Consider the following 15,305-nt stretch of genomic DNA (forward strand, 5'->3'; position numbering starts at 1 on the left):
ATTTAAGGTTATGTATAGTTGCTAAGTCAAAACTATTTTTGGTCGAATGTGTTTATCTCACATTATCCTTACCAAGATAGTATCTAGAGGAAAAATATTAAATTGCAGAGAACTGCTCATTCCTAAATGGTACAACTCAAGCCTATCTTGACTTGCCTGAACTCCTCAGGTTCCAGTTTAGTACTCAAGTCCTTTATTTGTAACTTAATGGGAAAAACGTGGTGAGTCGTGACTCAAAGTCAGCATTAAAATCCTTGAAGGCTTTTAATGTGGCAGGGCTGCCAAGGGTAAGATGGTGGGACCAGATGCTAGAGCACACAGTGACCTCTTGAGGAGCCTTCCCTGCTGCCTGTCTGTGATGAGGCTCCCAGATCTGCTGGGCAGGCACAGATGAAACAATGACAGAATATTTTTTGATAACTGGGTATATTGTGAATACCTGATGCAATTCTTTCTGATCTTAATTTGCAACTTTGATTCCTTCCCCTGAATGAAATAATGATTTAGCCAATTTCTGTTTAGGATAATTTGCAAGTGAACCCTAGGAGCACAATCTAATATTTTGTATGTATGCTATTAGGCCTGGAAAATCCCCTGAGAGAAGTCACGTCTCCTCGGAGCCCTATGAGCCCATATCCCCACCACAGGTGCCAGCTGTGCATGAGAAACAGGACAGCGTGCTGCTGCTGTCTCAGAGAGGAGCCGAAGCTGCAGAACAGAGGTAAGGCGTGAGCCCCTCCTGCCACACAGTTCCATGTGCGCACTTGCTGCCTGTCAGTTTTTGTTAATTCAGTCCCTTTTCTCCTCCGGTTATCTCAGAATAGGAATCCAAGAGGATCATTTAGTTTAGTTTCTTAGGGACTGAATGCCAGTAGATAGTAATGAAAAAACCTGATTTTTTTTTTTTTTTGCTTATTGTTGCATTTTTTTAATTTATTTTTTATTTTAACATCATTTAAAAAAAATTTTAGACAATATTTGCTTCCCCCCACCCCCTCAGATTGAGTCCCCATAGAATTTCCTTCCCCAAGGCACCCATGCACCATCCCACAGTCCCCTGTGCTCCTCCCTCCCTCCCTCTCACCCCTCTCCCTCCTCCTCCCCTGCAGGATGTCTCTGGTTTATAATTGTCTGCTTTTGCTTTGTTGTGTTTTGTACTGTTGTTATTTTTTTACACTGGTGTCTTATTTGGTTCCCCTATATTCCTGCTATAAGTGAAACCATTGATATTTTTCTTTTTCCTTCTGGCTTATTTCACTGAGCATAATTCCTTCTAGCTCCATCCACATTGCTGCGAATGGCATGAGTTTATCTTTTTTGATTGCTGAATAATATTCCATTGTGTATATATACCACACCTTCTTGATCCAGTCATCTATTTTTGGGCATTTGGGTTGTTTCCAGGTTTTACCTATTGTAAATAGTGCTGCAATAAACATAGGGGTACAGGTGCTCTTTTGAATCAATGTTTTTGTGTCCGTTGCGTAGATCCCTAGCAGTGGAATTGCCAGGTCATATGGTAGCTCCATTTTTAGTAGACTGAGGAACCTCCAGACAGCTTTCCACAATGGTTGGGCCAGTTTGCACTCCCACCAGCAATGTAGGAGAGTTCCTTTTTCACCACATCCTTGCCAACGTTTGTTGTTGTTTTTTTGATATGTGCCATTCTTACTGGTGTAAGGTGGTATCTCAGTGTGGTTTTGATTTGCATTTCCCTGATGATAAGGGATGTTGAACATTTTTTCATATGCCTGTTGGCCATTTGCATTTCCTCTTTGGAGAAATGTCTTTTGAGTTCTTCTGCCCATTTCTTGACTGGATTGTTTATTTTGTTTTTGTTGAGCCCTGTGAGTTCTTTGTTTATCTTTGTGATCAGTCCCTTATCACTTGAATGGAGTGCAAAGATTTTTCCCAATCAGTGGGGTGTCTGTTTTGGTTAATGTCTCTTTTGCTGTACAGAAGCTTTTCAGTTTGATGTAATCCCAGGTGTTTATCTTTGCCTTCACTATCCCTGCTTTGGGTAATGAGTCTTTAAGGATGTTTCTGAGATGTATGTCTTGGCATGTTTTACCAATATTTTCTTCTATATATTTTATGGTTTCAGGTCTTATGTCCAGTTCTTTTATCCATTTTGAGTTGATTTTTGTACACGGTGAGAGGTAGTGGTCTAGTTTCATTTTTTCACATGTGGAGGTCTAGTTTTCCCAGTAACCATTTATTGAACAACCTGTTCATGTTCCATTGCATATTCTTTGTTCCTTTGTCAAAGATTAGTTGTTCATATAAGTGCAGCTTTATTTCTGGGCTCTCTATCCGGTTCCATTGGTCTGTGTATCTGTTTTTGTTCCAATACCAAACTGAAAAACTGTAATCTTTAAATAGATTGAAAAAAATATTCGTCATCCTTGAAATTAATTTGTTCTAGATATTTGTTAAAAACTTTTATCTGTGCGGACCCATCCATTTGCTATGTACCAGGAATTGTTGCCTGCATGTGAAAGGGAAGTAACGAACACCTGTGCTGAACTACTTCACATACTTTTTGTTCCTAACCCTATGAATCACTGGATTTTTATCTCCTTTGGATTAGATGCCTTTGGTTTAGTCGTCCCCAATCCATTTCCACCAGTGATTTGTCTAAAACTCATAAAGGATCAGTAGCAAGTCAGTAGCATGGCATTTGCATTCCTTCATGACTAGATTCACGCTGCTCATCTTCACTTTCTGCAACTTCACCCTTACAATTTATTGTCTGTCCTTATCAATTATTGTTCCCTGAATTCCTTTCAGTACATACTCAAGCTGTTTTCTTGATGTGGAACACCCTTCCTTCATGCTCTGAGAGGTGATACATCATTTGACCATAGTCATACTGATACTAAGAAGGATAGTCCAGTTTTAAACCAAGATGTATCTCACTACAAGCTGTTAGTGCATATCTTAACTAAGTTTTAAGTTGTTATTGTGTATATTCATAGGCAACCAAAGAGATGTTGGTACCTTACAATGAAATGAGGAGGAAAATCCATATTTGGGGAGGGAGCGATGTTAAATTTAATTATACGCATGCATGTTTTCTGCTAAGTTCTTGAGTTTGAGGTCGGACACCAAGGTCTTACTGATTTGTTGAGTCATGAATGAATCCACGTGGCCAGATTAAGCTATTAGATTATCAGTAGTCTTCCATATGTTTATCATCATCATCTCTGGCTCTAGCTAGATTCTCAGTGGTCTTGAGCTATAGGGGAAATGTGTTTGTTAAAATTTGTTAGTATAGAAAGCTGCCAATAAAACAAAGAACCCTTTATTTGAAACTCGGCTCATGTGGTAGGAAGCTTGAAGTTATTCTGACAAATGGGCAGTTTCATTTTATGCATCATGGCTATTTTAAGTCCAGTTATTCATTGCATAAGTGTGAATCTTGCTATCTTGTAGGCATTTGAGCTACTAGAATTTTACTGTACTTCAGAGTAATTCTGCTAGTCAAATATCTGCCAGTACAGTTTATGTGGAAACCATAATTCTATCAGTGCTTGTGCTCTTAACAGCCAGCATCAGGATAAACTGTGAGTTTTCCCATTAACATCCATTTGCTGCTTGTTCATTCCTTATTAAGAATCTGCTCTAGATTATCTCCATTCCAACCCTAATTTTATGATTCAGCTTGAGTGATAAAGTATTTGTGTCCTCAAATGACACATTAACCAGCTTATGGTCACTTATCATTCTGTAGGGATAATCAAAATAGGGAAGTGGTAGTTTTCCAGATATTCTCCGACTTTATTACCAATGACAGGGTCAGGAGTACATGGTGATAACAGACATAAATGTTTCCTAACAGGAATGATTCCCGCTCACCGGGGAGTATAAGCTACTTGCCTTCATTCTTCACCAAGCTTGAAAACACATCACCCATGGTTAAATCAAAGAAGCAGGAGATTTTTCGTAAGTTGAACTCCTCTGGTGGAGGTGACTCTGATATGGGTAAGTGGGATTACCTTCACCCCAAATAAAACATGCATTAATATTATCTCCAGTGTTACCTGTCATGTAATCCTTGAGTTTGAAGGTGGCACTAGGCATCTGTCCAACCATATCTGAGTTCCTTCTGAAATATCTGCCAGTACATGAAGATTTCCTAATTAGGGAGTGGGAACCTACTACTTGCTGAAGCTGTCCATTTTCTCTTTGAACAAATGTTGGGTCTAGGAAAACTTTTTCTGATGTGTGGCACTGGATTAACTCCAGTTTTACTTGTTTTAGTTTAATTGATTTGGGCCCTCTCTGCATGAGCTCTCTTCAGATATCTAAAGACAGGTCATGTGTTTCAAGTTTATTGTCTCTATGTCCCGTTTCATCAGTTGTGTATCACATGGTGGATGAACTCCTGTCATCCCAGTTGCTTTCCACTAAAAACATTTAATCTTTCAGTAGGTTCTGCATAGTGGTCAATTCTGTATGTCTAAGATTGTTATTAGGATTTATTTTTGCAACCTACACTGGCATAGTGCACCAAATCATAGTGCACTTATTAAATAAGACTATCCATGCCAAGGTCTCTTTTCATGTGCTGCTCTTGATCTGTATCTTTACCTTCTGTAGTTTTGTAGTTACTGGTTCCAAGTGGAGGATAAGCAGTCTGTGCTTGTACCATTACAACTACTATTCCTATGTCTTTTCTGGATATCAGTTCAGACATTCAAGTCCAGATCTGATAAATCCACCATCTAAAAATATATCGTTACTAATGGTAGCAGTTATATGTAGCACTTACTATTCTAAACACACAGATATGAATGCATAAATCTTAACAACAGACACACCACATAGCATAATTCTCTCGTTTGCAGATGAGGCAACTGAGATTCAGAGAGGTTTAATAATCGTTGCAAGTTACAGAGCTAGCTAAGTAATGTGGCTCTAACTCCAAAGTCCATGCTTCTAATGATATACTGATTTTTCATAGCTCTGTACTCAGTGTCAGCACCCAGATTACTGGTAAATATACAGTAAGATAAGCTCTCTGACATCCAAGCCTTTCCTTTCGGTTGATATGCATGCTTAATGGAACCCCTCTCGCACTGATGTCCAGCTTATTCACTCCTATTATCACCCAGTCTTACTCATGCATCTTTCCCTCAAGTATATCCAGTGAAACAGAGAGACTGTGTTGGATGCTTGCAGAAAACTGGGATTACCACAGTTTGCTTTATTTTTGTCATCTATGGTGTATTATTAGTCGCCTGACCCTGTCAAAAGAAAATAAATTGTAGGCTATTTAACTGCCAGATTGATGTGTCTTTGAATTAGGGACACTGTGATTAATGAATGTTGAGCAGCAAAAAAAAAAAAAAAAAAAAAGGATGAGCCCACTGTCATTTATTGTTTGTGAACTTAACCTAGCTCTGAATTACTAGATTATCTTTTTAAGTGGGAACAAATCAGCTAAAAGATAAATATTAGAATGCTGACCAGAATTGCCATTGGGCTTACACACATCCTCTCTTCTTTTTAATGTTAATTTTTTACATCACTGTTTATTTTTAAACAATATTTGCTTCCCCCACCCCCTCAGGTGTAGTCCCCATATTGTTTCCTACACCAATGCACCCGTGCATCATCACCTCAGTCCCTTGTGCTCCGCCCTCCCTCCGATCCCTCTCCAAAGCAAAAATGGGCAATTATAAATCCTCTCTTCTTTTTAAAAATGCTGTAGTATTTTTCTGTCCAGTCTTCAATGATTTTATTATTTACAGATCCTCAGATGTTACCAATAATTGGTGTAAGGCTGTCATTTTCATATTCTCTTAGAATCCAGAGATGAATCTGTTAGAACATATAGGGACATGGAATTTTTAGAGCAGCCAGTCTTTAAGAACGGTTTCACCCTATATATGGTTTATACTCACCTTCTCTGTTTTGACTTTTTTAGGGGGAAAATTGTATGACAGGGAAATGCCACATGTGAATTTAAGAAGCCTACCTACCTTATAGTTTTCTTCTCTTAAGTAATGGGGTTCCATTGTTCTTATGCAGTAGCTCTCATTCATTAATTCAATAATTTCTTGATCAGAGCATGATGTTTGATGCTTTCAGTATAATAGATGGTCTTGACTCTCTAAAAGGGTATAATGTATGAAACAAGTTTCTAACTTGTTTAACAGAAGATGTTTTAAGGCAAGTATTAACAAAATTTGGGGTTTTTTTATTATGAGAATGGTTCTTTACTGAAGAAAGGAACAATTAAGGGACTATATTACGGAATTAGTGGGCTCTGGGATCCCATTCAGACCTCACTGGGAGGTGGAACTGAGAAAGCCATCAGGCAACCAGGGCAGCTTTGCTTCAACTCAATGTTCCCATCAAGGACATCACTGACTTTATTAATTCACAAACCTTCATTCTTTAAAACGCATTTTATTTGAATTTCCTACAGTCATTGACACTCATGAGCCACTCTCCTCTTCCAGGAATACTTTCTTTCTGGGCTTTCAGATAATTTTTCCTGTGTCTGTCACTCCACTTCTTCGGCCATTTCTTGTTTCCTTAGAAAATCAGTCTTGCTTTGCCTAGACCTTAAATGTTGGCTTTCCCCCAAAGATCGCTTTCTAGCCCTTTTCATTTCAGGCACTGTAATAATCTGAGTCATTTCATGCAGTCCGGAAGTTTAAACTGCCAAAAACTCTCACATTCATATCTGGAGTTCAGCTTTTTCTACTAAGTTCCATGTATGTATCTTTGCACATGTCCTTCCTTCTTGAATACCCTGTTGGCTCTTTTAAATGTCTAAAGTGAGATAGTCCACACCTATACATTACACAGAAATCTATCCCTCCTTCCTCACCACGTTTACCTCTACAGTGGCCCCACTAATCACTTTCTTGGCAATCATCCCTCTTCCTCTTTTATCTCCTGATGGTGCTACTTCCTCCTGTCAAGTCTGCCCCCAAAATAGTTGTCAAATACTTGTCTTCCTTTCTCCTCATTTCTTATTATCTTGCTCTTAAGTTTGCCTATCTGTTTTAAACCAGGGGTCCTCAAACTTTAATATACAGTCACCTGGAGTTCTTGTTAAATACATCTACTATAGGCCCCCAAGAATCTAGAAATTGGTACTTCTACTAAGCTACCCATTTGATTCTGATTTGATATTCTCAGAAAGTACCACACTGAACTGTAAGCTCCATAGGTAAAGGAAGCAGTGCATTTTAAGTACAGTACCTTAGTACTGTCCTGGTTAAACTGTATGAAACGGTCTTCACCTGACCATTTTTGATCAATGCGATTTTATTATGGTTCACCCAAATAACTGCTTAAGTGTTTGTAAAATAAATGAGTCCTATTTAACAAACTTGTGATAACTATTAAAGGTATTTTTATACTTTGTGTTACTTCAGGTTTAGTTGATCATTACTGTTATCTGATCAGTAATTAAGGAGGCCACAATCCATAATCATTTTATAGTTCTTCATAGAGATTTTAAAGTTTAAACTTGCCACCAGTTTAAAGTCTCCCTGTTGGAGAGCATTTGTAGGCACATGTGCTCCCATCTTTACAGACAGGTCTCATCCCTAGATGAGTCCATCCTTCTGTTTTACCCAAAACTCCACATTCTCTGGGGCATTGTTGGGTTAGCCCCACCCACTTACTTCCTAAATTCTTCTTTCTCTTTAAAATTCTTAGCATCAAGTTGGAAGAAGTAATGAAAATACTCCAAATTCCTTCTGTTTCTGGCACAGTGCTTTCTAGGTAGCTCGTAGGTTTTCCCAGGTGTTGTCACTCAAATTGCCAGTTACAACTTAAAAGTCAGCAAGAATGAAAAGAATGAAGCAGTCTTTGTCTTATCATGTAGTAATATAAGAATAGATTATGGGCCTCCTTGGTGGTGCAAGGGGTTAAGCACAGCACTGTGAAGCTATCCGCAGCCACTGCAGCACGAGTCTCCCCCCAGCCTGCCAGGGAGCTATCCACATGGCACAGCAGACCTCTCCTGTCTAGTCCCGCTGCTCCCCTCAGCAGTGTGTTTCAGTCCATCTGCCTGTTCTGTTCTTCACTCTGTCTCTGGTGAATCTTCTCACCCCCACACATCTGGCCTGTACCCCAGTTCTTGTATGCATAAATAAATAAATTTAAAAAAATAGATTACATGCAACCATGGTAGTGCAGTACATGGTCATTTTCATACTATGCATTCAAGTATCATTCCCTGGATCTAATTTCAGGCTGCCTCAAACTTTGATATTTGCAGGGTTCATCTTAACAGGTTTTCTTTTTTAGCGAGCATGAATTCTTATTCTGGGGGCAACTTTCTCCTGTTTGTATTTCTCAAGCAAAGCAGTCTTTCCCTCCTGGGTTATATTATATTACCCCTGTTCTGATTTTCCTACTTCACCTAATTTTTTTTCCTTCTTCTAAAAAATGTTTCTTTCATTTTATCTTTACCTCAAGTGGTGAAAAATAAGGTTGAGATAGTAAAAATAAAAAGGTTAAATTCACTATAGGATTATTTTTTGAGACTTTCTCTATTTTGATGTGAACATGATTATCACATTTCAGTTAATGTGAATGTTTGTTTTAATACAGCAGCTGCCCAGCCAGGAACTGAGATCTTTAATCTGCCAGCAGTCACTACCTCAGGTAAGATTCAAAATACATTATTGACCAAAAAGAAAATGGTATAATAGCAGTCATTCCAGCAAATATATATTGAGTACTAACTGTTAGCCAGGAAACTGCTCCAGTATGTGAAAGTGAAAAATGTTCATCATTTAGCCAGGGAGGAGATAATAGCAGTAAAAAATGAATTGAGATTAAATACTTGTTGAAAAGATATGCGAACGACTATCAAAACTATCAAAAGAGCAGTATAAAAACTAGGAACTATTGAATAACACAAATGGATGATGGATTCATTTACTTAAAAAAAAAAAAAAAAGGTTCTTGAGTTGATAGTGGTAGACTTAAGGTGCCCTCTGTGTGAGCTCTTGGTAATGTTTTAGGTGACTTGCGAGGTACTATGTGTATGTAGTAGCCTGAAGGCCTGTATGTAGTCTGTACACCTGTTTCCTGACAGAAATAAGCAGAAATGCTGTGGTTTTCTTTCAGGCTCAGTTAGCTCTAGAGGTCATTCTTTTGCCGATCCTGCCAGTAATCTTGGTCTTGAAGACATTATCAGGAAGGCTCTCATGGGAAACTTTGATGACAAAGTTGAGGATCATGGAGTTGTCATGTCCCAACCTGTGGGAGTAGTGCCTGGTGGTGCCAACACCTCAGTTGTGACCAGTAGTGAGACACGGAGAGAGGAAGGGGACCCATCACCTCATTCAGGTAAAGTTTTCATTTTAATGCTCTTCTGTTGTCTTTCTGAAGAAAAAACCAGTTTCCCAAGTTCTAATGCATCAATAAGAGATTTTACTTAAAAGACCTTTATGCTGAAAGTGACATCTGAGGACTTTAGTTTTACCCATAATGTCATCTTCCAGCTGTCATTTTATTTTTGTTTGCATCATCTTTATCTCTAGTCATACACTGTAATTGTAACACAAGTACAATTTCATACTCTACTTTGGAACGAAAGTGACCTATTATTCTATTTAAAAAATGACAGGCTCAGTGTAAGCCATAGAAGAATTAGAAAACAAAAACCCTATGACCACATCACCTGAAAGCTAGTGTTATTTGATAAGCATCATTACACAGGTAAAAACGGGTTATTAGAACGAGATCATTTTATACATCCATTTAAAAGCAAACATATAAAGTACCGTGACACCAAGTTTTTCATGTGTGTATATATAGTTTTTTCTTAATCTTTTGTAAACTAATATTTCAGCTTTAGTTTAGGTTTGTTTTTCTCTGTAATCACCAAGCAAACTATCTCACTGTGACTAAGAATGAGATTAAAAGTCTTTATGTATTTTTTTTAACATATATATGGCATTTCCTGATCTAAAGCACAACATTATCTTCTTTCTACATTAACCTAGCACTGCATTAATTTTAAATGTGTGTATCTTAAGATTATAATGTTGATGACTGTTAGGAAATGACAGTTATCCTGGTTGTATAATCTACTTATTACAGCGCTTCTTTTTTGGTAAGGTTTCTTACTGCATTGGATTAAAAGGGGTATTATATTTTAAGATCTTTCATGAATGAGAAAGTCTTGTCTTTATATTTGAAACACGAGCCTGGCAGGTTATGTTCTTGAAACCTGCTTTTCTCAAACCTGTAGAGACCATTACACCAACCTACCCTCTGCCCCCGTCCCCACATTGTTTCAGTTCTCAACAATTACTTTTTTGCTTGATAGTCTTTGTCCTCTGTATCTACTACCTTCTAATTATTTTAGTCATCTTGCTCTTTATGTTGCTTTTACTGTCTATCTCAAAACTTTTTCCTTTTACGAATTCCCTTTTCATTGTGTTTATTGTGGCCCTTGTTGTATTTTGTCTTGTAAGCCTTTTTTTTTAAAATCTCTTTCTTAACTGGATTTCTATTCTTTTGATTTCTATTCTTATCTAAGCTGACTTTGTATTTTTTTAAGTTTTTCTTCAGTATATGAAGTTATTTCCACCTTGGTCTTTATTTTATCATTAGGGATTTGCATTTCTTCTCTTTCCAGATAGTTCAAGGGCTAGATGTTGCTTTCTACCCACTTTTCCCCCCCCTGGAAATCTTGGTGCAGAGGTGTAATAATTCTGTTGGGGGGGAAAAAGTTTGTTGGTGACCTGGATTCTGATCTCTTCTTTTTAAAGCTACCTTATAGACAGGGACATCCCACACCTATGAATTTATGCTGAGTTCACCAACTAAACGGACTGGATAAATAGAAAGGGCCACCAAGTCTTGGCAAGCCTCTGCTGGGTCCTGTAGTGCTAGTTTTTTCCCTTTAACTACTCTGTTAAATTGGAGGATGGCAGGGAGGTGTCTTATTAGCTAGGATTTAATAAGACTTTTTAATTTGTAAGTAGTTTCTGTGCTCCAAGGCAAGGGAAAACACCAATGTTAAAAGAAATTTTATTCTTTGGTTACACATTTTTAAGGTTAGGGCTTAAGGACATACTCCTTTTTTGGTATTGGTTGCCACAAGTTCTGGTTTTCTTTTAAATAGCATTTTTCAAAAACTACATTGGCTACTAGGATCTGGATTCTTCATGTTTACCATTCTGCCTTTTCAGTTACCATATATAATCATTAACATTTTGGTGGGGTTGAGGACATAATTACTGTATATCAATAGTAATTTATTTTAACTTTCACTTTCAGGAGTTTGCAAACCAAAGCTGATCAGCAAATCAAATAGCAGGAAATCTAAATCTCCTATCCCTGGGCAAGGCTACTTAGGAACTGAAAGGCCCTCTTCAGTCTCCTCTGTACATTCTGAAGGGGATTACCACAGGCAGACACCAGGATGGGCCTGGGAAGATAGGCCCTCTTCAACAGGTAAGGAACTTACGGTCTTATTGTTAAAAATAAAGTCTCATTTTTGATCTACGCCTTAGTTAGTATTTCTAAAAACCAGAAACTTTGTTTAGAAAACTATATTTCCATTACTGTTATCGATTATATGTTCCACTTCCAGAACAGCAATTGAATGCATATAACCTCAGAAACTTTAAGACTGCCAAGAGAGAGAGATAGAAAAACATGTCATCCCCTCCCCTTGCTTCTGTATTATGCTGGTAGCCAATATTTGCTATGTGCAAAGTGAGTCTGTGGTTTCTGTTTTCATGAACTGTACCCCAATGTAAATGGGAGCTTCAAGAACTTTAGCCATTCCCAGAGAAAGAAGTGGGAAGAAATATTTTTTAAAACCATATTTTTGTAGCTCACTATGTCTGTACAAACTGATGAAAAATAATATTTACTAACCTTTCCATTTTGTGCCTGTTTGTAAGCTGTTTTTCTTCTTAAACCTACTATGATAATGGTAAGTCTTACAAAGGAACAGACTTTTCTCTATTAAAATAAAACTGGGATGTTTGCTATGAATTTGTTGATTTTAGGGATCTTAAAGCTGTACTTTCCTTAGGGATTAAATATACACATCAGTGAAAAATTTGAAATGTGCTATTTCCACTTAGAAATAGTTTCCTGTGAATATTTTATCAGTATAATTTAAGGTTTTTACTTTATAAACTTCTCATGCCACATGAAAAATAGATATTAGTTTGAAAATTTGATTGTTTATCAAATTCTCTTAGGGGAAGAATTATTGTATCATTCATGCGATTAACTTGATGAAATGCTGTTTCTGCTCTTAGTGTCACATGACCGTTTTAGTAATCCTGTCTCCTCCATCCTGTAAAAGCTGGATTGGGTGAAATAGCAAAAAAGCTCATGACAATGTAAACCTAATTTTTCTTTTATCAGGCTCAACTCAATTTCCTTATAATCCTCTGACTATGCGGATGCTCAGCAGTACACCACCAACACCAATCGCATGTGCCCCCTCTTCTGTGAACCCAGCAGCTCCTCACCAACAGAACAGGATTTGGGAGCGAGAGCCTGCCCCATTGCTCTCAGCACAATACGAGACGCTGTCGGACAGTGATGATTGAACTGCACAGAACAGGGGTCTTGATGGTGCCAGGGTACAGGGGTGGGATTTCTAGTTATTGGTGGTTTTATTTTTAATTGCAAGTCAAAAAACTTGTCTCCATGACATGTGCCCAGAGACTTTTCAGGAGAGCCTGGACCACGGATGAAGAAATGATGGAAATTTATTTGGAGAGTCAAATGGGGGTGGGGGTGGGGAGCTGCCTTTGACACAGGCAATTCAGTGGATTATAATAATAGAGAAATGTAGAGTTTTTAAAAAGTGGACAATTCCTGTTCTTATATCTGTTTGTAAAGAAAACCATAATGTCTTTAAATCACTCTTCTGTAAATAGATTACTTTTTTTTGCAGTGTTTCCCCTTGCTGTAGTATCTGGTGTACTTATGTTCAAATCAGCACATCAACTTTGGGGATAAATTTTTAAAGATCTTTTCGTCTTTTTAACCCTTGCCTTCTAAACAACCTCACACAGCCCAGTTACATAATGTTGGCTGTCACGGGCATTTGTACTTTTATGCAATTTTGTTTCTTCTCAATTCAGCTTCCTGGTGATGTTTAAGATCTTGTGGAAATGTTTAGATTTTAACATAGACCCTGTGAGCACTATCTGTAAATTAACATATTAGGGTCAAAGGTAGGAGAAACAAATTCTGCCATATTGTAAATTTCCAGTGCAGGCTTTACTTTTTTTTTTAATTAGTAGCACTGAAAAAAATATTACTGCATGGGTATGTTATAGATCGTTTCTAAAGTTTTAAAGGCTTATTTGAGGCATACCTCACTGTTATGCACACTGGTAACTGAACCATGCCCAAGTATTCCTTTTCTCCTGCATTTGATGCAGCCCAACAAAGCTTTTGTTTTGAAATAAATCTGACTACCCTGTCCACAGCAACAATAGGTTATTTGTGACTTAAAGACTCTTGGTGTCACAGGTTTCAAAGAAAAACGCAATATATTATATTACTGGTTGAGTTAGGATATGTGTGTATAGAATTTTTAGTCTTTTAGATTTGCTTTGTGCTGCATCCTGCACTCTCATGGTGAACACGTGGTCCTTTCTATGTGCCATTATTCTGTGTGAGCAAGTTTATGGGCTGTTTTTGTCTCACTGAATCTCAAGGAGCAGGTAATTTAAAACACAATTTAAAATAATTATGGTACAAAAGGATCCGTTTATCTTTAACAGTTGCTTGCTGAATTTTTAGGGTCTTTCACACATTAGCATTGCCTTGAAGCACCCTTCCACAATATATAATTAATGATTTGGAGAGAATGCCACTGATGATTATCAAGGGGAGAAATTAATGTTTCTCAAATGATAAAATTGACTGCTGTGTAGACTTAAAACTTTAAAAAAAGTACTCAAGCCTCCAAAAGAAAGCAGCTCTATGATTATCCATTCCTTTGTAACAAGTATTTCATTTGTGTTTGAGACTCACACATCACCCTGTAGCATTGGCGTTTAACCCTATTTTATGGATGAGGACACTGGCTCAATACTTCGCCTGCCTCTGTCAGTTATTAACTGTGAACTATCATCTTGTCTAAAGTTAAAGCCTTTAGTTGTGTTACTACTCCACTTTTCTGCACTTATGGTCCCTCCAAGTAAACTTTAAATCAGGCTTAGGGGTCAGAGTCCTACTACTTGGAAAGTTGGTATTAACTAAATGTTCTACTTAAAAACATTTCAGTAGAAAACTGTTTTCAGGTACTGGTGTATTTCAGTTTGTTAATAATTTACATCGTCAAATGACCCAGGCGCAATAACGGTAGTATTTTTCTGTAACTTGGAGGGTCTTAAGCTACGTCAAGTTATAACAGTTGAGACAGTGTCAGATGAGAGCCTAACTTGTTGGTTTTGCATTCCCATGTAAGGATCCCAAGGTGAACGGCTGTAAATCATTCACCCCATCACAATGTATGTGTGTCTTCATCTACCGTCACCTGGAGAAGAGGTTTCAGAATAGAGATGAAATCCGCTATCATTTCCTAGCTCAGAAGAATGGAAAGACAGAATTCTCACATGGCTTACCTATGGAGAACAATCATCTGGGTGGGGTAGCTGTCCACCTTTCCAAGACTGAAATGGCAGTCACAGCGCTGACAGTGATGACTTGAAGTTGGCTGTAAATCAAGGCATAATCCTCTTTGCAGGCTGAGACTGCAGTGTTCCGAAGGTACATCGTTATGCATGATGTTTTTAGTACAAAAAACTAAATTAAGGTCTTCCTAACTATTCACAGGAGTACTCTGACAGTCAAATTTCCAGTGCATATTTATGACAGGAAGTTTTATGATTCTTTGGGTATGCTGAGTTTCTATCAATATTTTTAAAACTATCCACTTAAAACTAGTGACATCATTCATAAATTTACTTTTTAACAGTTCAGTTTGAATTCAGATGTGTAAAGGGGATCAGTCCTCCTGCTTTGTATCTTGCTTTAATTTAAAGACAGTGCAAATGAACTTTAATGAGAACACCCTCATGAAGAGAGACTGCTTTCTGAAAACTAGTTTTTCTATCACTGGGACCATGAAATGAATTATTGTGAAGGATCAAAAATTCCTAAACCTGGAGTGAAAGATCTAACTTTCAGTAGCTCCTGCAATTGTGAAAAGGTGAAAACATTCTCAATGCAAAAGGTGAGTAATTGACAATTTTTAAAAAGTAAATTAAGAATGGGTTTGGGTTGCACTAAATTTGATTTATAGCTTCATTTTAAGTTAGACTTCATTAAAG

General features: G+C 37.6%; 1 protein-coding gene across 3 annotated transcripts in view; it reads left to right on the forward strand.

The window, feature by feature from the left end:
- The window catches only part of NCOR1 (nuclear receptor corepressor 1), a gene marked incomplete at both ends in the record, with an annotated part of 128,770 nt that extends 116,207 nt beyond the window's left edge, over positions 1–12,563 (forward strand). For all 3 annotated transcript variants that reach the window (XM_084238642.1, XM_084238640.1, XM_084238641.1), the window contains 6 exons: positions 581–721; positions 3,842–3,984; positions 8,584–8,637; positions 9,106–9,327; positions 11,269–11,445; positions 12,376–12,563. In XM_084238642.1, coding sequence (XP_084094768.1) covers positions 581–721; positions 3,842–3,984; positions 8,584–8,637; positions 9,106–9,327; positions 11,269–11,445; positions 12,376–12,563 — 925 coding nt within the window. The remainder of the gene's footprint in view (positions 1–580; positions 722–3,841; positions 3,985–8,583; positions 8,638–9,105; positions 9,328–11,268; positions 11,446–12,375) is intronic.
- Between the last annotated feature and the right edge of the window lie 2,742 nt (positions 12,564–15,305).

This window comes from Talpa europaea (genome assembly GCF_964194135.1).
Source record: "Talpa europaea genome assembly, chromosome: 7".
Classification (NCBI taxonomy): Eukaryota; Metazoa; Chordata; class Mammalia; order Eulipotyphla; family Talpidae; genus Talpa; species Talpa europaea.